This window comes from Leuciscus leuciscus, assembly GCF_965113295.1.
Source record: "Leuciscus leuciscus genome assembly, chromosome: 19".
NCBI lineage: Eukaryota > Metazoa > Chordata > Actinopteri > Cypriniformes > Leuciscidae > Leuciscus > Leuciscus leuciscus.
The window spans coordinates 10,331,229-10,352,153 of record NC_138743.1 but is presented as its reverse complement, the minus strand read 5'-3'; the positions used below and the strand labels follow the sequence as shown (position 1 = coordinate 10,352,153).

General features: G+C 37.1%; 1 protein-coding gene across 3 annotated transcripts; it reads left to right on the top strand.

The window, feature by feature from the left end:
• The first annotated feature begins 555 nt into the window (after nucleotides 1-555).
• reps1 (RALBP1 associated Eps domain containing 1) lies at nucleotides 556-20,263 on the top strand. 3 transcript variants are annotated; one of them, XM_082148212.1, is made up of 20 exons: nucleotides 556-1,177; nucleotides 2,829-2,952; nucleotides 6,437-6,621; nucleotides 7,291-7,447; nucleotides 7,761-7,882; nucleotides 8,218-8,383; nucleotides 8,467-8,530; nucleotides 9,093-9,247; nucleotides 10,151-10,272; nucleotides 11,772-11,852; nucleotides 12,260-12,347; nucleotides 14,111-14,209; nucleotides 14,295-14,367; nucleotides 14,551-14,681; nucleotides 14,787-14,851; nucleotides 14,959-15,132; nucleotides 17,486-17,575; nucleotides 17,656-17,804; nucleotides 17,949-18,054; nucleotides 18,152-20,263. In XM_082148212.1, the coding sequence occupies exons 1-20, from the start codon at nucleotides 1,025-1,027 to the stop codon at nucleotides 18,218-18,220; spliced, it is 2,373 nt and encodes a 790-aa protein (XP_082004338.1). In that variant the 5' UTR covers nucleotides 556-1,024; the 3' UTR covers nucleotides 18,221-20,263. The 3 variants fall into 3 exon arrangements, with proteins under 3 accessions (XP_082004338.1, XP_082004339.1, XP_082004337.1); XM_082148211.1 differs by having other exon boundaries at nucleotides 559-1,177; nucleotides 14,784-14,851; XM_082148213.1 differs by lacking the exon at nucleotides 11,772-11,852 and having other exon boundaries at nucleotides 558-1,177; nucleotides 14,784-14,851.
• The last annotated feature ends 662 nt before the right edge of the window (nucleotides 20,264-20,925 follow it).

The window sequence follows — 20,925 nt, the reverse complement described above, 5'->3', positions numbered from 1 at the left end:
ACACCATGACATAACCCCGCCTACTGTTTTTTATTATTTTTTGTATCTCGATAGCCCCTCCCACTGTGCGACAGGTGTTGATACTTGCAGGATATCGTGCTGCTGACTGAGCAGTTTATTTAAATTCAGTTGATCTAGATATATATTTATATATACAATACACACATAATGCATGTCATGCTAAATGGTATAAAGTATATCTTCGTCTGTAAGCAAAATTATTTTAAAGTAATATACACATTTCTAAAATCTGCTACAAAAAGACAACAACAAACGTAATGGAATATATTTATACACCCCTACAGATTTAATACAATACGATACAATAATACATTTAGTCTCAATTTAAGATATAATAGAAAATGTATTAAGTTAAATCACAATAATAAATAACTTGCAATACTATGAAATACAGGCTTTCATTATATTTATTCCCAATATATTTAAGAAACAAAATAAGTAAACAAAACAGTTGTAAAACATGGTTTAGATAACCGAATTTACTTTTTGATATGAAGCAGCATATTTTTTGAAACACGATAGCTGACGGCACATCTGTGACGCCACACTCCATCCGGGTCCTCCGCGCCTGGGCCATGACGTCACGGGGTCCAGGAATGGCGGCGCTGTCTGCAGAGGGAAGCAGTCCGAAGAGCCCGAAACTTTATTCCTAACATCATTCAGCGGCTACACGAGCTCCACTGTTCCACCGACGGCCATATCCAGCTCTTAAAGAGCCAGCGCAACAGCGGAACCCAGTCTCGGCGTTGTTACCGCTGAATTCTAACGTCCCAGGCTCTATTAGTTTGGTTGACTTTGCGAGGGCCAAAAGACAAGAGCAAAGACAGCGACTAACGGTACATAAAAACAACAAGCACCCCAAAGCATCCTCTTTCGTGTCCGTCCATTTCATAGAAGGATCTTACTTGTGTTTTGCTCGTTTTTTTTGTCTCGCTCATAAACCGAACGGCAAGACGCTGGCCTGATAAGGTGAAGCCACCAGCTGCGGTTTGATGCTGCCACGATGGAGAGTTTAACACTGAGCGATGTCGAGCAGAAATATTACTCTGAACTCTTCCTCTCCTGTGATGTCGACAACACCAAGAAAGTGGCTTCCAATGGCAAAGTTCTGGACCTCTTCCGGGCGGCCCAGCTCTCAAACGAAGTGGTGCTTCAGGTAGAGTATGCATCTAATTCAGATATGTGTGTATTAGTCAGCAGATATGTGTTGTTATGCTTATTCACGTAAGTAAATCGAATTGATGACTTGAGTTCATCGTCTCAGATATGCCAAGGACTCTAATGGTTCATATGGGCGATGTCAAGAGTATTTAGACCGGAGTGATGAATCAGTCTCATTGTTGACGAGTTTCACAGATGAATTGGTGATGCATCTGTAGAGTTAAACTTTGTTTCCTGTTGTGCAAGTCTGTAGACTTATTAGTTATGTCTGCTTCCTCTTTAATATAAGCATAACTTGTATTTTTCTGGTTATGTCAGTAAATCCATAAGGTTGATGACTCTTGAAATGTGTTTTTCTCACTTAATAGGATTAATAACAAACAAGAAGGTTTGGTGTTTTTATGCATAATGTGTGATCCTTTATTTAAGGAATTGGACATCACTCAAACGTATTAACTGTATTAAAGCTGGTCCATAACTTGTCGGTAATATGCTATAAAGCTCTAACAGTTTTATACCGTCAAGCTTCTTTTGGGAGACCCCTTACATGGTTGGTGGTTCTGGAAATTTCATAGAGATGTTTTTGTTTCATCATTTGGTGCTTATTAGCTAACACTCATGTTGGTTGGGTATTGTTAGAGCATGGACATTTCAAAAACTTGTGGTCTTCTTAGTCTAGTTGCTTCTACATCTTTGGCCAAAGTTTTGTGAAGGGGTGTGTCCATGAGTTGCTAGTGAAAATTACATATTGTTAATGTTGTCTGAGCAACAGATTTATTGATCTGTAATACTAAAGTAATTGACAGAAGGGCATTTCATTGAAGGTTTACTTGTGAGATATTAGCGTTTTGTTATGTTGTTGCTCTGATTTCTCATGTTTCATTAATTTTTATATCAATATTTAGCATTTAAGATTGAAAACTGTTAATCAGTCAAGTAGGCACAGTAATGTGTATTAAATATTTTAGATTTTTGTTTTAAGGGAGTTGTATTAGGTAATTATATTGGTGAATGCTTGGCCATACTGTTCTCTAATTTTAGAGAACCTTGGTGGATAGAGAGATGGAGAGCAGATACCCCTTAATTTAAGTGTTTAATTTTATGCCTGGCCTGTAACATACATACACTACTGTTCAAAAGTTAGAGTAATATATATATTTTTTATTTTAAAGAACTAATTAATACTGTTATTCATCAAGAATGAATTAAATTGATCAAAACACAGTAAGTACATTTATAATGTTACAAAATATTTATATTTCAAACAACTAGCCTACTGTTCTTTTAAACTTTCTATTCATCAAAGACTCCTGAGTGTATTACAGTTTCCACATATATATGAAGCAGCACCACTGTTTCAACACTGATAATAAGATTTTTTTTTTCTTGAGCTCCAAGGCAGTCTATTAGAATGATTTTTGAAGGATCATGTGACACTGAAGACTGGAGTAACTGGAGTCATTAAAATATTTAAGTTATTTAGTTAGTTATTTTTAGTGCTTTGCTGTATATTGTATTTTTATGTGCATTTACTTCATTAACTTATATTCACCTCTGGTCATGTTATTGTATGTTCACCTTTTTTTTGTGTGTGTAAATGTTAAGGTCAGTTTATCTTATTGAAAGTTTTGTGTCCTTTGTCTTAGATTACTGAACTTTGTGGGGCCACACGTCTCGGTCATTTCGGTCGGAGTCAGTTCTACATTGCACTGAAACTCATTGCACTGGCCCAGTCTGGAATGCCCCTGCGTGTGGAGACCCTGAACAGTGGTGAGTAGCAACAATTTCTGCTTGTGTGTACTGTATGCACCAAATCAAAATACTATTTTAATGTGAAGTTATCGCATCTGTGTAATATTGCAAGATACTCTTTTTGCAGATGAATCCAGTGTGACATTTGCTGCCCCATTACATAACAAGAATTAGACTAGAGGATAAAAAATACTTCCTTTCTGTTGCATTTGTATATTTCTGTGAACTGTTTGTGCCTTTAAGCCAAATGCAAATGTTCCAGGTTGTTTGTTGTCTGTCATGGTTGTTCTCTCTCTCTATCAGGGGTGTAACTGTTCAAATTGCTTATGGTTTAGTTTTTATCACTGTTTTGGGGTCACGGTTTTGGTACGGTTCAGTATGTGCTATGTTCAGGGAAAAAAATGACTCTTTGCCTGCTGTCAAATAAAAATAGTAATCAAACTAAAAGCAACAGCACAAATATATACAATAGAGCAAAGATACAAATAAAATAAATGGTGTTTTTCAGATATCTAACAGTAGTCTTCAGGCACAGAAATTGAATAAAATAATCAAATGTAAATTAATAACTGCATATAATCTTCAGTGAATGAAGATTAATCATTATTAAAGTTACAAAAGCTATTTAGTCAAGAGCAGTGAGGGATTTCCTTGTCTTATGTTGTTTGATTAACATTAAAAACACTTGCAGGAATATTAGGCTGATGTCACTTTAAGACATAATGCACGGATCCAGTACACTGACACTGAACGCATGCGTTCTATCTCTACTGTTTACGTACACTTAAGACATAACCTGCTGTGTTTGCTAGGATATTCGCCCAACCGGGTGTGTCGGACATAATTTTTGTGAGAATTTGTCTGTTCAAGCGCAAGACTTAAAAGAGAACTCATTCTTTGCGCGCTGTCTGAGACATGGCTTTCCGCGCTTCAGATGAGTGCGTGCACAAATCTTACAGCGCGCGTGAGTTCTCTTTTGTTTCTTCCTGCGCTTGAATGTTTAAATTGGCAAGGCTTAAATGAGTTTAGTTTAAACACAGATAGCAACGTGTGCTGTTCAGGTCTCAACGGTGCTCCTATTGATCAAAGAGTGGCTGTTTTTTCAAAAAAATTGGATCATTGCTGTTGTCAAATATTTGGGAAGCCAGAATGCGGATCCATTCATACAGTTGAATGCAGTGCACATGCAGTGCCCTGCGTTTTTTATGTTGCTAGGCAACCACCGAAACAGCTGTCCTGTCAATCAAGTAAACGTCAAATCAGCCTTTTATTAACTTTATTTACTTTCTGTTAACATTGTGGAAGTTACGGTTCGTGAAGTCGTTAAGCTTCTGGTAACCCGCGAGAGCACCACAAGTTTATCCTCCATTATCGCACTCTCCGGTCGTTCAAAGCAACTGTAGTTTTCATCACTACAACGGAAGGCCCGCCTCTCCATTCATTCGATTGGTCAGTGGAAAAAAACGCAATGATGTCGGGCGCTTTTTCCGCTCGGAGTTGCTTTTTTTTTTCATCTGCAAAAACGCGAGGCGCAGCAGGCGATAAAACGAGAGGCACCTGGAGCGCATAAACAGCGCGCAGAATGCTCACTGCCATAGGAAAACAAACGAAAAAAGGCGCCTCTCACTGCAAAAAACGCGTTAGGTGTGATCAGGGCCTTAGTCTGCATTTCTCTGTACATTTAATGTTGAAAATACCCATTACATAAAATATTTCTATCACACCGAATACGGCCTGTTTTACTCATTATTTTCAACAAACCATATTCGAGATGCGTCGTCATATTTAAAGGGGACACATCATGAAAATCTAACCTTTTCCGTGTTTAAGTCCTATAATCGGGTCCCCGGTGCATCTAACAACCCAGAAAAAGTGACAAAACAGTAACTGTTTTGGTAAGCCTTTCTCTGCAAGCATGTCAAAAAATAAAGCCGATCAGATTTCGCTCCCCTTCTGACGTAGGAACGGGATCTTATTATAATATTACCGCCCCTTAATCTGCACGTTTCCACCCACGGCGCCGCCTTTTGGTTTACGCATTCGCAAGCGACAACAGTGTAACCAGTTCTAACGCAATGGCGAAAGTTCAAGCAAAGCATGCAAACTGTTCTGTCGTTGGCTGCACAGACGAGCACTGAACACTATTTGACCAACAAATGTCACAGTTGTCTTACTAAGACCTCAGGGAACTGTGTCAACTTGTGTAAAAGTTAAACATGACGGTACATGCTAGTCGATGCGATGAATCAATGTAACTCCACAACAACTACATAAATGTATCAACTAACCATTCAGAAACGTCCGAGTGTAAAAGTTGTGTAAAAGTACGTCTAAAAGTTGCTTCCTCTTCCTGAGTCCACCCATAAGACTGCTGGTTATTTCTGAGATTTTGGATGAGTGAGATTATTCACGTGTTTTGTTATTGTATCCGAAGCTCCTGGAAAAGATTGGCCGTCTTCTGAACGGGGCAGGGAGTAGCAGCTCATTTGCATTTAAAGGGACACACAAAAACGTCAAACATTTTTTTGTTGCTCACACCCAAAAAAGGTCCAAATTTGGCAAGCTGTAATAAATTATCTGGGGGGTATTTTGAGCTGAAATTTCACAGATACATTCTGGGGACACCATAGATTTATATTACATCTTGTGAAAAGGGGCATAATATGTCACCTATAAGATGAACAACAGTGGGCGAACCGTAGGCGGAAAACAAAAGCAAGTTAATTATTTTTTACAGAGAACTGTTACTTCCCTACTTATTCTCTCTCTTTCTCTCTCTTTCTCTCTCTCTCTCTCTCTCTCTCTCTCATTTATATATATATATATATATATATATATATATATATATATATATATATATATGAAGAGTTCAGATGCAAAAGCCTCTAAGTGCCATCTGAAATTTTCTTCTAGGATGATCATTTTTATGAAGCTCGTATATTTAAGTTCAGTAATTTCATTTATATGGCAATGAAAATGACCTATTAATTGCCATTTAAGTGAAATTACTGAACTTAAATAAACGAGCTTGATAAAAATGATCATTCTAGAAGAAAATTTCAGATGGCACTTAGAGGCTTTTGCATCTGAATTGCATATATATATATATATATATATATATATATATATATACACACACACATACCCAGTCCCAAACAGGAAGCCCTGTGCAAATGCTCTACACGTTTTTGGGAATTTTAGACACAAGACCTTGTAAAAGAATGAGATACTGACAGTGGTATAAATAAGCAGGAAATAAGACCCGACTCATAGCCTTGAAGATACTGCAAGAACACAAAGTCACAGTCAACAGGAAATTGCTGACAGTGCCCTGGAGTTTAGATATGCTTGGGATGAACTTGGTTTTTATTGATTTCTGTTCCATTGATTTTAAAGTTAGTAATGAAACTTTCGACCTAAAAACAGTTTAGTAGTGCTGACAGTAGCTGAATATTAAATCTGGCTCTGTTTGTAAAAGTCTAATGTGGAGTTGTGTTTGCAGTCAGGGATCTGCCCCTCCCTCGCTTTGTGATGGGCAAGAACGAGCAGGAGACGAGGCACGCAGTCATGTTCGCAGACGCAGAGAATCAGGGGCACTACTTCCCTAGACCTCCAGTCCGAGTGCAAGCCAAAAAAGTGTCAGCGCACGAGATGATTCAGCCCTGTGTGCCCACTGTTGATCCTCAGGTACTACAGCATATATCCCACGTACTATCATTAAATATGTCAATATATATATATTTTTATATTTTTCAGAAGAAAAAAAATCTGTTCTTTAGGCCTTTTAAGGTGAATGTAGTCAGCTAGATCTGTCATTGTCTTATGTTGTTAATATTAATAGGACAACAATATTGACTGTTCGTTAACTTGAAAACTAAAACAATGTCTATTAATTTGGGGTCTATTAAAATGGGGCTACTTGAGGCTATACGTATAAGGCCATATGCCATTATTTACTTTTTTTACATTTTTTTATATCTAATTAAATAATTGTATAGCCAATTGTGAAAACCAAAAATATTATTTAAATAGAAAGTATTTTTTTATTATTATTGTTTTTTTTGTCATGAATGTATCTTTGATGCTGAAAGCAAAAAATGGCACAAAATAAAACAGGAAGTTTTAAGAGGTGAAGAGTTGCAAGTTTGAACCCCACAAAGGGACGATCATTGAACTGTGCCATGGCAATTAACTCCTGGCTGCTTCATGGAGTTTCTATATGTCCCGTACTGTATGTCCTGTCTCAGATCTGTTAAATGACTACTTGTTAGCTCCACCATGTATCTTCTGTTCTGAGGCCATCTGTTTGGCCAAAAGAATTACTAAGTAATTAATTTTGTTTATCTCTGGCTCCAGCCGGACACCACATCTCCTGTAGTGTCGCCGCACCAGTCCCCTCCCACTTCGCCCCATGCCTGGAGGAAGCACAAACGCCAGGCCAGCGGTGGAAACGTGGACAGACAGCCCTCAGTGCCAGGAGTTGTTTGGCCACTTTTTAGAGAAGCACAGCCAGGTATTTATTATTTTGGAAACAGAATAACCTTCCTTGCCAACATAAAATTATATTATAGATTAATTTAAATATTGTAATATAATATTTAATATTGATGTGGTAATTATCTATTAATAAAAGTTATTATAAAGTGTTGCTCTTATTTCTGTGTACCTGAACAAGTCCTAGGCAAATCTAACTTAAAGATCAGTTTGTTATACTGGTTTGATATTAATAAAGGTCACAAGATGTACTAGATTCTTACTAAATGTTTTTTTGTGTGTTTTTTTTACTATTCATTCTTTATCTTTCCCTTATCTGTGTCTTGTTTAAGGACCAGTAACAGGTGACGGGATGTGGTCCGCCCATTCACCCCCTCCTGTCCAAGAAACTTGGGTCAGCTTTACAGACACCCCTCCCTCCAGCACACTTCCAATGCATCCCCCCTCAGCTCAGGTAAAAGAGTGCAGGCCTCCATGTATACATTTATGTATACAATGAAGTCTGTCACCAATAGCCTGCTGGAACCAAGGCTTCTGTGGCAGAACAGATGTTTAATTTTGTGTGCACGGCAGCACAAAAGTAGACTATATTAAATATTTGCCAAAGCCCAAGTGGATGCATGTCCAGAGAATTACCAGTAATACAAGGAATTTAAAAGCAAAAGGGTAGCTGAGCAGTTGTTTATACTGTTTAAAAAAAATCTTACCAACCCCAAACTTTTAAGCTGTAGTTTACATATACGGGTACTTTACAAAATCTAATTCTTCTTTTTCCCTCTTCTTTTCCAGCCGGAGAGCACAACAGGAAGGACTGTGATGTCTGCAATGATCACAAATGAAATCCAAAGACAGACCAGCGGTTACGATGACCCCTGGAAAATCACAGATGAGCAAAGACAGTATTACATAAACCAGTTTAAGACCATTCAGGCAGATCTCACTGGTTTAATCCCTGGTAATTGAGACCTCATTTTGAACAGTAACTACCTATCTGCTGAACTTACCAACCTAAAAATGCATCCGTCCTCTGTTGTTCAGGCTCTGCCGCGAAGGAATTCTTTACGAAGTCAAAACTGCCTATTCTAGAATTGTCTCACATTTGGTAAGTAGTTTTACATTGAAGGGTTACATTGTCTCTCTTTGTTTATTTTGGATGACCTTGGCGTAGATTGCCTTAAAGGGATAGTTCACCCAATAAGTGTGTCATCACTTAGTCACCCTCATGTTGTTTCAAACCTGAATGAGTTTCTTTCTTCTGTTGAACACAAAAGAAGATATTTTGATGAATTTTGGTAACTAGACGGTTAACGGTAGCCATCGACTTCCATAGTTGCTACCATCAACTGTTTGAATATCAACATTCTTTAAAATATCTTCTTTTGTGTTCAACAGAAGAAAGAAACTCATACAGGTTTGAAACAACTTGAGTGTGAGGAAATGATGACAAATTTTTCATTTTTGGGTGAACTATCCCTTTAAAATAGATGGGTATCCAAGGACATTAGCCTACTCGAAAACTGCATATGTTGATAATCCTAGTCATTTGCATTCGATTTGTTCATCTCCTGTCTTTGAAAAAGGAAGTTGTCCCTGCCATCTGCTTCTTTGTACCTTAAAATATTCATCTTATCTGTATTGACTGACTGACCTGCTTAACCTTGCAGGGAGCTATCAGATTTTGATAAAGATGGTGCACTGACCCTGGATGAGTTTTGTGCTGCATTTCATCTCGTAGTCGCTAGGAAAAATGGTTATGACCTTCCTGAAAAGCTCCCTGAGAGCCTAATGCCAAAGCTTATTGACTTGGATGACTCAGCAGGTAAGCAGAAAAGCCTCACGCTAAACACAGCTTCAAAATTGGGCTATGTGGAGCTCTTATTTCATAACATTTCACTGATGTATTTTTATTTTTATTTTTTTTAACGCATGGGCATGTTACATTTATTCAAAGGGACAGTAAAGACTTTACAAAAAATTGTATTTCAAATAAATGCTGTTCTTTTGATCTTGTTATCCATTAAAAAAAAATCACGGTTTCCACAAAAACATTGAACTGTTTTCAACATTGATGATAATAAGAAATGTTACTTGAACATTAAATCAGCATATTAGATTATCAGAAATCAGCATATGATTTCTGAAGGATCATGTGACGCTTTAATGGCTGCTGAAAAGCTTTGCCATCACAGGAATAAATTATATTTTAAAATATAAAACCATATTATTGTTTTTTTCTGTAAATAAATAAATGCAGCTTAAGTGGCCATAAGAGACTTATTTCAAAAACATTTCAGAAACCTTTTAGTTGAATGTTCATTTGTTGTGTGGGTACTCCTATACTCTCCTTTCTTTTACCTGGACACAGTTTAAAGTGATTTTAAATTAAGTCTAATGTAATTGGTCCAAACTCTGCATATTAAACCAAAAATATGTTACAATTATTATGGTTTTGTCACTTCCCGGCATTTTACTTTCATTGTGGATAAAGAACAAACTTGCTTCTAATTCCAGTATTCCAGTAACAGCTTCACAGGATGTGAGCCTGTATCTTAGCAACAGGTTCGCATATTAAAATGGAGCATAGAATATGCCCTTGGGACCCCTGGGAGTCCTTGTGAAGTTTGCCGTTTTAGATGCAAATTATTGTTCTGCATGTTCTATTATTATGCTGAATGAATCAGTTGTCTGCATAAAGTTTTTATTGTCTGTATGTATGTTACAGGAGTTCCAGAACCTGCTACTGAGGTTAGCTTCTCTGCTTCCCCTGTGGAAGTCACTCCAAATAAGTCTCCTTCCATGCCTTCCCTGAACCAGAACTGGCCTGAGCTCAACCAGAACAATGAGGTTTGGACTGTGGAGTACTCTTATGTACCTTACCTCTGTCACTGATATCTGTATTTCTATCTGCATTTGTCTTTATGGGAAAATAAAACTAATACACTTCTGCTTGGAAGAAAGAGGTGCTAGTGAAGCACACTTTCATCTCATCACATGTAACACTCACATGAGAATTGTCGTGACAGTTAATGCTTCACTGTGATGTTGTGAATGTGTTGTCCTTGTAGTCAAAACTGCTGACCTGAAGTCACATTTTTAAAATAAATCTTTTTAGTTTTAGATAAACCTAGAATACTCCGTAATGTGAAACATTTCCAAGTAAAACAAAATATTCAGTGGGGAACAATGGCAGAATTTGAATGGATTGGGGGCACTTTAAACCAAGACAATGGGCTATAATTGTGTTGTTGCCATTATTTTTCAAGGTCAGCATAAAGCGGTTATGAAAGTAGAGTAGGTTATTCAATTTTGATTATTATATGAAATTATATGAAAAGCCCATTTCTCACAACAGAACTCGGGACGTTCCCCCAAAAATAAAAATTCTGCCTTCATTTACTTACCCCCAAGTTATGAGTTTCTTTCTTCTGCTGAACACAAAAGAAGATATTTTAAAGAATATGGGTAACCAAACAATTAATTGACCCCATTGACTTCCATAGTATGAAAAATAATAATACTATGGACTTCAATGGGGACCATAAACTGATTACTGACATTCTTCAAAATATCATCTTTTCTGTTCAGCAGAAGAAAGAAATTCATACAGGTCTGTAACAACTTGAGGGTAAGTAAATGATGACAGAATTTAGATTTTTGGGTGAACTATCCCTTTAAGAAAATAGTAAATAGGGTCTGTTTTGATTTTTATGCCATCTTTCAGTTCTTTTTGAAGGTGAAGTGTGTGATTTTATTGGGATATTATAATAACTGTTAAGAGATTTTTAGGTTGATTTCTAAAAGAAAGTGTAAAACTGTGGCTCTGTGGGGCTTTCAAAATATTTGTTTGAGCATCCCGACTGGTCTTACACGGCAGTATTGGCTCAACCAGTGGCAGTGGAGTTTAGGGCAGGACTATCTGTTTCGTCGACCAATGCCAGACAGGAAGAGTTTTCAGAAAGCCTATTTGAATAGGAATTTGTTTTGCAATTCCATTTGAAAACGCAAGTGCCGTGGAAATTACACACTTCACCTTTAATCAGGTCAATAATGTTTTGATCTACTGGATATAATTATTGGGGGTTCTTTTGATGACGGCTACCTTTTTCTACCAAACTGATCATTGTAATAAGGAAATAAAATGTGACATTCTCCCTCCCACCCAACAATTGTTTAATTGTTCCTCTGTTGACACTAGAGAATATACTACAGTACAATGCAAGACAAATCACGGGTTTCTCCTAACAGTCAGAGGGCATACTGTTGTTGTATTATGGTCTCTGTTTGCTTGTGTGAGGAGTGGATTGGCTCCACCTTGCTGACATGTTTCTGCTCTGTCTCTCCAGCAGTGGGAGACTTTTAGCGAACGCTCCTCAAGCTCACAAACTCTGACCCAATTTGATTCTAACATTGCACCAGCTGACCCTGTAAGTCAATCACTCAGTGCTCTTTCATGATTAATGATATTCATTAACCCAGTACTCTGTAAATTCTCTCTGAGAGCGCATGTCCTCAGGATAAATTCACAGCCACAGTGCCATCATCAAATTATTCGTTTTTGTTTTTTTCTTTTGCTTGCTGAGCTTACAGATAATTCTTTCATGCTCTTTCTTTCTTACTGTATCATGTAATCCAAGTGATGACTCTGGCTGGCTGTCCTTTGAGAGTGTTGTTCTTGAAGTCTTTTGATGTGATACAATGATTTAGTTACTCAGTGCCAGGTTCTTAACTATTCGTTGTTCTTCTTTACGACTGAAGTGACAAATCTTCATGAAGTTGAATGGAACACAATTGTAGTTTTACGACAGCAGCAGTTGTGCTTGTTTCTTTTTAGGATACAGCAATAGTCCACCCTGTGCCCATTCGTATGACACCCAGCAAGATCCACATGCAAGAGATGGAGCTCAAGAGAACTGGAAGTGGTGTGTCCATTTACAATGCAAATTCAATAGGCACTTTTGTAAAATTTGTATGTTTTGTTCTCAACTATTTTTGGTGTATTCTCTTATCTTAATCTCTATTTCTATTGCTCCTACTTTTGGTTAGACATTTAGAATGAATTTTCACCTAGCGGATTAAAAAATCTCAGTGACATGCATTGAAGAAAGAACCAAAATCCATATCTTCATATCACAGAGACTTCGAATTGGGCTTTTTTGACCCTAACAAGCAACCACTTAGAAACCACATAAAAGCACACTAAAACACCAGAACACCTCGGCAACGCCCTAGCAACCATCCACTACACAACTGTCAGGCTGATTATGAATGTAATTTGGTTGTTACGACTTTGATTATGCTCAAACAAATAGAGTTTGTTCCAGTTGCGCTCAGTCGTTGTTTAAAGCCATGTAGTGTGCAGTCTAAAATTCTAGTCTTAGAATTTAAGAACCAGCTGTTTGCCAGTCGTCCTCACAAAGATTTTATTAAACATGTTTAATATTTCTGACTGACGCCAGCGACTATGCTGTGGACATGCATCCCCTAACAAATTTTTGTAATTTTGTCAACAACGATGACATATGAAATAATACAAAAGAAAAATAAGTTAACATTGGAAGTGAATTGTTTTTAGGCTATTCGTTTTGTTCTACAGATGGAAAAAAAGTGAAACTCTATTCTGTAAAAATTCTGAATAAGCTGTGAGTTCTCTCATTTTAAAAAGAATATTAAGGAGCTGTCTAATAAAAGTAGAGTCTAATAAAAGTTAAACAGAAAAAAATTAAATGGTACCTTATGAAGGCTATATAACTGCACTTGTTTCTGAATATGTACTCATTTAAATAGTCTAATGAATAAAACAAATCACAAACATGACATTTGTAAATAAAATAATTTATATATACACTTTAATTATATTTAATATATTTGAGAAAATATGATGAGGAGATACAGTTCCTTGATTATCTCTGCAGCTCTTCTGTCAAATGTCCCATTAAATAGTTTTGGGAACGTTGTACATTTACTGTTGACTGATCAAATTAAAATTAAAATGTAGAAATAACATTTTAAATGACTTCTGTTTCTGAATAAATGAAGCAGTATTTTATATTTTGTTGTAACCGGTAACTTTTAACTCGGGAATTGGAATGGAAAAATAGCCCAGCGTTTTTGCTCAGAACCAATTCGTTTTTAAATCCTGATTTGAGAATAACAATCAGGAAATACATAATGAAATGTCTATAGGTGATAATGGCAAAAAGAAGTCGTGAAAGAGAAACAGGACTTTTTTTATTCAAGTTATGTTTAACGCTTCATAAATAAAAACACCAGTGTTGTCTGCAGGGTTTTTCCAGTTTTTTTCTGCACAAATTGCACTGCAAATAAGTAGCGGCAGCTGTCTGTTGACATCCATGTTTGTTTTGGTACAAGATCTCACACAGTTGAGATTGGCAGAATGTCCCGTCGTGACTCACTAATCATTAACTTAATATAAAATACAACTTTATTTTAATAATTATTAGTAAATGTTGAAATTAACAATTATTAATAAATGCTGTAGAAGTTCAGTTCATTATTAGTTTGTTAAATAATGTAGTTAACTAATGAAACGTAAAGTGTTACCTTAATTGCTGTAAAAAAATCTATCTTGACACAAAATTTGAACTCTACTGTAGTTACAAAATGGAAATCTGTAATAATTTGGTTATTAAACAAATGTAATTATTTACTCTTGTTTTAACAGATCACACACATCCAACTAGTCCATTAATGGCGAAACCACCAGAACTTTCTGACGAGACCAAGCTAGCAGTATCTATAAAGTTTCCTGGTACCACTGTTGGTAAGTACATCTGGACTATTCAAACATTTAATTGGCTGATCTTCTTATGTAATTCATTCAAAACCATTACCCATACTTTCCTCAGGAGATGGCTATAGCAGCTCAGATTCATTTACATCTGATCAAGAGCCAATTTCCAGTGCTGTGAACAGACAAAGGTACTTTACTTCTTGTTGTGGCACCAAAGTCAGACTCACTTTGATCTGTGTCCATCTTAGTGTTTGTGTTGTCATGGCTTAAAGAAAAACTCAGATTAACATGGATTAGATTTGGAAATGATTTAGTGCTTTAGATGTGAGTTTTGCCAGCCAAAAAAGTACTAACAGCTCATACTTTTACAGGTCTCACTCTGGCACCTCTCCGGAAGGACTGAAGGTTGTGGCTCCGCCCCCACCTCCGCCCCGCCCCCACGCCTCTCACTCACGGTCCTCTTCTCTAGACATGAACAGAAACTTTGCTGCTGTCCCTGCAGGTATACATGCACACAAACAGTTAATAAGTTACTCATAGCTTCCTGTTTTTTGGGGGTACGGTTAGTAAAAGCTGAAGTTGTCTTTTGTAATAACTTCTCCAGCAGGTTCGCAGCAGCCAGGTGTAGTGGCCTTCCCCCCCGCAGTGCCTCCAAGACCACTGCCCACACAGGTACAGCCCAGTGGTTAGCAATGCTGTATAAACTGCTTTCAGACGATTAGATATCTATTTCGCTTTCTTTAAAAGAGTAATGCAATATCTAATTCTCAAATCCCCAGACATCAGTGCCACATGGTCACCGTTCAGTAGAGGGAGATGGTCTTCCAGCACATACCAGCACGTCACCCCATCAGATGCCAGAACAGCCCAACTTTGCTGACTTCAGCCAGTTCCAGGCTTTTGCTGTGGACCAGCCGGAAGATGATGGAGAGAACCCGTCTGATAGTGGACAGGTACAAATGGAACCATATGTTACGTTAATGACTGATTAAGAAGAAAAAACTTTTTTTTTTCTGTGTAAAAATATGCAGAAATGAATTGTTTGCAAAAAATATGTATTAAACAAGTAAACAATACATTTCTTATAAAGAAACATACAAAGTTTGATGTCAGTAAGTTTATTGTTTTTGAGAGAAGTCTCTTATGCTCACTACGCCTGCATTAATTTTATCAAAAATACAGTTAAAACAGTAATATTGTGAAATATTATTACAATTTAAAATACCTGGGGTTTTTTTTAAATGTAATTTATTCCTCTGATGGCAAAGCTGAATTTTCAGCATCATTACTCCAGTCTTCAGTCTGGTGTTGTCAAAAGTACCGACTAGGGATGGGACGGTATGAAAATTTAATATCACGATTATAGTGACCAAAATTATCGCGATTATCAATATTATCACGGTTTTGTTAAAACGAGATGAAAGTGTTCAAAAAGAGATGATGATCACACTGAAGGCATTTCAACAAGTTTTATATTTGAAAATCAACAAACAACAAATAAAACAAGCAGCTCTATGCTCTTTTTAAAGCAAGATTCTATTCTGTGCCATTTCCTTCCTTATAATGACGGTCGTCAATAGCAACGCATTATAACACCGCGCACATACATTTTAACGGCCACCTAGTGTTAAGTAGTGTTCATGACATGAATGTTGATGTGCCTTTAAGATAACTTCTTCTATGGCATACGTTATTGTATGCGTGCTGTTTTTATGTGAGCGCGCACGCACAGTGAGAATGAGATTGCTCGCGCTAAGAGGAAGAAGAAGATGACCGCTCTACTGCTGACCGTTGTTTTATTATAATGTGTTTACTTCCACTTTGATTTGTAGCGTGTTTTAGAGTGTTTTCTTTTCCCTTTTAACATTCGCTCTTCGACATGTATGTGAAGAGTGTGCTTATAACTGAGAGAAAACATCTATAAAAGTCTCGTGGAACTACCAGTTCATTTGCACTGTCTTGTATTCTTCATCTGGGCAGACTTCAAACTCTCTGACAGACGTTACACCATGTATCACAATGGACGCGCTCTCTCGTTTCATTCAAATAACTTGCTGTCTTGCGTCTCCATTTTTAATTGTATTGAAAATTAAATCAGAGTTGATTTATTTTTTACAGAGTTTGATAATATTGTTGTGATCATCTTGTCTGAACGATTGTTTTCCATCCTCGATTAAGTTTGCCTCAGGACTTTTGTTAAAGCCAAAATATGACCACACCTCAGAATTGGTTCTCTTAAAAGGCTGAAAAATCTCCCGAGCACGGTCACTGCCTTCCGCTATTCCTTCTTGAATAAAAAAACAACAACATTGCGCGCTGAGCCTGCGTCAGACTGTTGCTGGCTGGACAGGATCTAAAAATCGCGATAATCAAACACGGTTTTAATGATAATTAAATTTTAAACGATATTACTAACCGTCAGTAAATTTTATCGTGGTTTATAGTGAAACCGGTAATCGTCCCATCCCTAGTACCGACTTCAGAATCGGTACCAAGTCGGTACTGACATTGAAAAAAATTTACGCTTTGAGCGCTGTTGAGCGGAATCGTAAACACCTCTGATTGCCCATTGTGCTCACACACTCATCAAATATGTCTGTGATTGGCTAAAATGATCAGCGCTTCAAAAACATATTGTAAATAATATACATCGATGACGCTCTTCACCGAGCGCTTACATACACACGGGAGCGTTTGAAAGCAGGCATCTATAGGCGGACTGGTCCGCTGATAGAAGGCTGCTTGTGCTTTCAAAAGCTCCTGCTCCCATTTAAAAAAAAAATCTTTCAAACACTTCCGTGTGCTCTCAAAAGCTCTCGTGCGTTGATCATTGTAGCAATCACAGACATATCCGATGAGCACGTGAACACAATGGACAATCAGAGGTGTTTACGATTCTGCTCAACAGCACTCAAAGCATCACATTTTAAATTTCATTACCGACTTGGTACCGAAGTCGGTAGTTTTGACAACACTACTTTAGTGTCCCATGATCCTTCAGAAATCATTCTAATATGCTGATTTAGTGAAACATTTCTTATTGTCATCAATATTGAAAACAGTTGTGTTTTCTTAAATCTTTTCTTCTATCTTGTATTTTCTTTTTGTGGAAAATATGATATTTTTCAGGATTTCTTTATAAATAGAAAGTTCATCAAAGAACAGCATTTATTTGAATTTTTTTATTTTTTTTCACTTTTGATCCATTTAATGCATCCTTGCTGAATAAAAGTATTAATACTAATATCTCACCGACTTCAGACTTTTGAACTGTAGTTTATATATTATGCATATTTATAAATACAGGCAGAAAGATGTGCAGAAGCTGCCGGTACGATGAGAGCAGCAAAGAACGATGTTCAGGCAGAAGAACGAAATGCAACCACTGTCAACTCTGTAAGCCAGTCTCTACCAACCAGTCTTTATAATTCATATTGCTTCAGCATTTATATTACCTCAATGTATGTTATCCATAGGCCAAAGTATCCACTCCATTAGCCCCACCTCCCAAACCGGTCCGTCGAAGACTGAAATCAGAAGATGAGCTCAGACCAGATGTGGAGGACCTTCCGCAAAAGTCTAACGTCATAGCCACTGTTCTAGCAACCCAGCCCTCAATTCCACGGTAAGCTCAACAGTCAATCCACCAGGAGAGAAAACTGAATGTTTTATTTTTATTGTGGCAATATTTTCACAATAAAAAAGCAATAAAAAATTCTGGATTCAATGTTTGCTTGTATCCTAATGTGTGCTTCCTTTATAAAAACAGGTCTATCGGTAAGGATAAAAAGGCAATCCAGGCTTCCATTAGAAGAAACAAAGAAACGAATACAGTTTTAGCAAGACTCAACAGTGAATTACAGCAACAGTTGAAGGTATTGTGAGACGTGTTTTGAATGTGACCACCAGTTTTATAAAACACACATGTTCATAAGTGTGACGATTCGTCTTTCCCAAATTTTGTCTTCTTAGGACCTGCTAGAAGAAAGAATATCTCTTGAAGTGCAACTGGAACAGCTTAGACCTTTTTCGCATTTGTAACTGGAGTGTGCGCGTGCTTGAGATTGAATGTGTGTAATGAAAGAGTGATTACCCCTTTTTTTTTTTTTTTTTTTTTTTTTAAATGGTCTGTTGGATCCTCTGGCAGGATGTCCATTTCACCCGTCTCCACTCCTCTGCTGACTGTGTGAGATGAGACAAAATCGCTGCTTCCTCCAGACCGTTCTGTCTCGCACAGCCATTCAGAGGGATGGGGCCCAAGATTATTATCCGTTATGGCACTTTGATGAAACAGAAAGTATGAGTGGTTGTTTATGTAATACCCCAGACATTATGTTTAGTGTGTGAGGCAAGAGCCTGATGTCATGGCCGGCAAGAGGCTGTAATTCTGGTTAACATGAAGGAGCCTCTTCCCCTCCTGTTCTCCAGAGTATCGAGGCAGCTTGTCATGTTCTTCCATGTTAGGGCACCCATGTGTGCTCAGACAATCATATGAGGCCATGTGCTGATCCTAAAAAGGGGAGAACTGATTTTTGGGAGATCTTGTTATTTCAAAAGTATGCTTCAGTAAACTGATTCTGACAGGCACTTGTTAAAGGGACAGTTCATCCAAAAATGTCATTGCAAACCTGTATGACTTTTATTTATTTTTTTAAGAATGTCCTGGCTGATCTTTTTCCAAATGATGAAAGTAAATGAGCTCTAGGGCTGTCAAGCTCTACAAAAACAAAAGAAACACCAAAAAAGTGGTCATAAAAACTTGTGTGCTATATTTCAAATGTTTTGTAGTTATGTGATTGCTTTTTACAAGGAACAGAAGCTTATTTTCTGCTCTAGTTAACTGGAGTGACTGAATCATTGATTCATTGAGTTGAACTAATGAACTGGATCAGTCAAATTTGTGAACGATTCATTCATTTATTTGTATCTGGATCAACTGAATCATTAAAAGGATTCAAACAAAATCAAATGAATCGCAGTGCTACAAAACAGCAAAGAGAATTACAAATAACGACTTAAGTCTGTTCCTCAAGTAAAATCTATTTTATGGCTGAAATAATTTTGAAATATAATGCACAAGTGAAATAAGCTGATACTTTAATGCAGCTTTTGTTTGTTAGCCCTCATTTACTTTTATTTAAAAGAGTTGAAAAATCACTTTTTTGATACACGGATGAAGGAAACTCGTACGGGTTTGAACGATTTGGAGCAAATGACAATTATTTTAGGATGAACTAACCCTTTAATATTTCTTCCTTGCCATACCAATGGACGGCACATTGTGTGTGTTTGTTTCATGTGCATGAGAGTGAGTTTGAGGACAACCGTTACAAATGAATGGCATCAAAGGCTGCTTTATTTCCTTCTCTTAACACACTCTGTTTTGGTATAACAAAACGACCCGTTCGACCTTGTACAGTCTTTCACCCGGGATGGCAGATGTTCCTCTCTCAGTCTCAAATGTTGGCTGTACCGCATACGGTACATCATCTGCATCATAAACTCTGTGACATCATTAGTACGTAATTGTGAGACCTGAAACAATGACTGCACTTTCTCCCCTTCGGCTTTCATTTGTCTTTTCTCGTCACTGTTTTTGCATGTCATTCACAATCTCATTTTGTATAAAATGGCTCTTAACAATGAACCACTTGATTTGTATCTGTAACGTCTGAATTAGTGTGACGTTTGTGTTGTTACATAGATTTGCGCCATGTCTCTCATTCATTCATTTTGACTGATGTCTGTCTTTTTCTTTTACTCATCCTTAAAGCCTTACTTCCTGGTGTGCAGGTTTTCACAGTAATGTGTCCCCTATGTTAAATCAAGGTGAGCCTTTTCTCCCTGCTGTTCAGGCTGATTTACTGTATCAGGGGTATGTTGTATATTGTATGATACACACCTTTTGATCTCGTATGTAAATTTGCATTAATTGCTGACTAACAGCAAATATTCTATTTAATTGCTCATATAATGGCTGTGGGATCATAAATGTTTAACTGCATGGATGTGTCTCTGCAGAATGAACTAGCAGCTGTGTGATTTTTACACAAAATAAAAATGGCACAATATTTTAATAATTTCCTTTTTTGTCAAGCGCTCCAACTGTTTTCCAGTAGTCCAAAGTCACTGGGGCATTTCACTGTTTACATTACTCCAATTTTCTGTTTTCTTGTTACAAGACAGATGGACAGAGATGGGAATTATTCACTGACTCTGTTGGTTGCATCACAGGTCATTAATTCGTTCGGTTCATTTGAGAATGAAACCAGTGACTATGAGTGAGCCATTGAATCATTCACTTCAATCTTTGATTCATTCAAAAACTGCTACGTTCGTGTTGTACGGAAACCCAATGTTATTTTGGTGGAGCAAAACCAAAGTAACTGGCAATATTGTGTCTAAAATGTAAGTAACTCGTCACTAAAATATGTCACTCGAAATCATGCTGTTGGTCTTGCTTAATAATTATGCAAAGAACATACAAATTACATGGTTCAAGTCTTCTGATTTGATTGGACAAGAGTGCCGTTACAATGGTCTGAAACCACATTTATATCCATTTTAAACCTAAATGTTTTAGGATAAGAATATATAGAACAGCAGTCTTACTCATCTGATTTTGCGTATGTATTATTGAAATTGAAGAGTACTATTCTTTATATTAACATATTCTTTTAGTTTTCATCCAGATGAGGGTAAAGTTGAATGCTAATAAGTTGTGCTATCATAGAAAAATTAGAGCA

Bases quoted from the DNA above. Each gene is read 5' to 3' on its own strand.
- reps1 (XM_082148211.1), top strand. From the start codon at position 1,025: ATGGAGAGTTTAACACTGAGCGATGTCGAGCAGAAATATTACTCTGAA. The intron at 2,953-6,436 runs GTGAGTAGCAAC...TTGTGTTTGCAG, and splicing joins TGTGGAGACCCTGAACAGTG to TCAGGGATCTGCCCCTCCCT. The intron at 18,055-18,151 runs GTATTGTGAGAC...TTGTCTTCTTAG, and splicing joins AATTACAGCAACAGTTGAAG to GACCTGCTAGAAGAAAGAAT.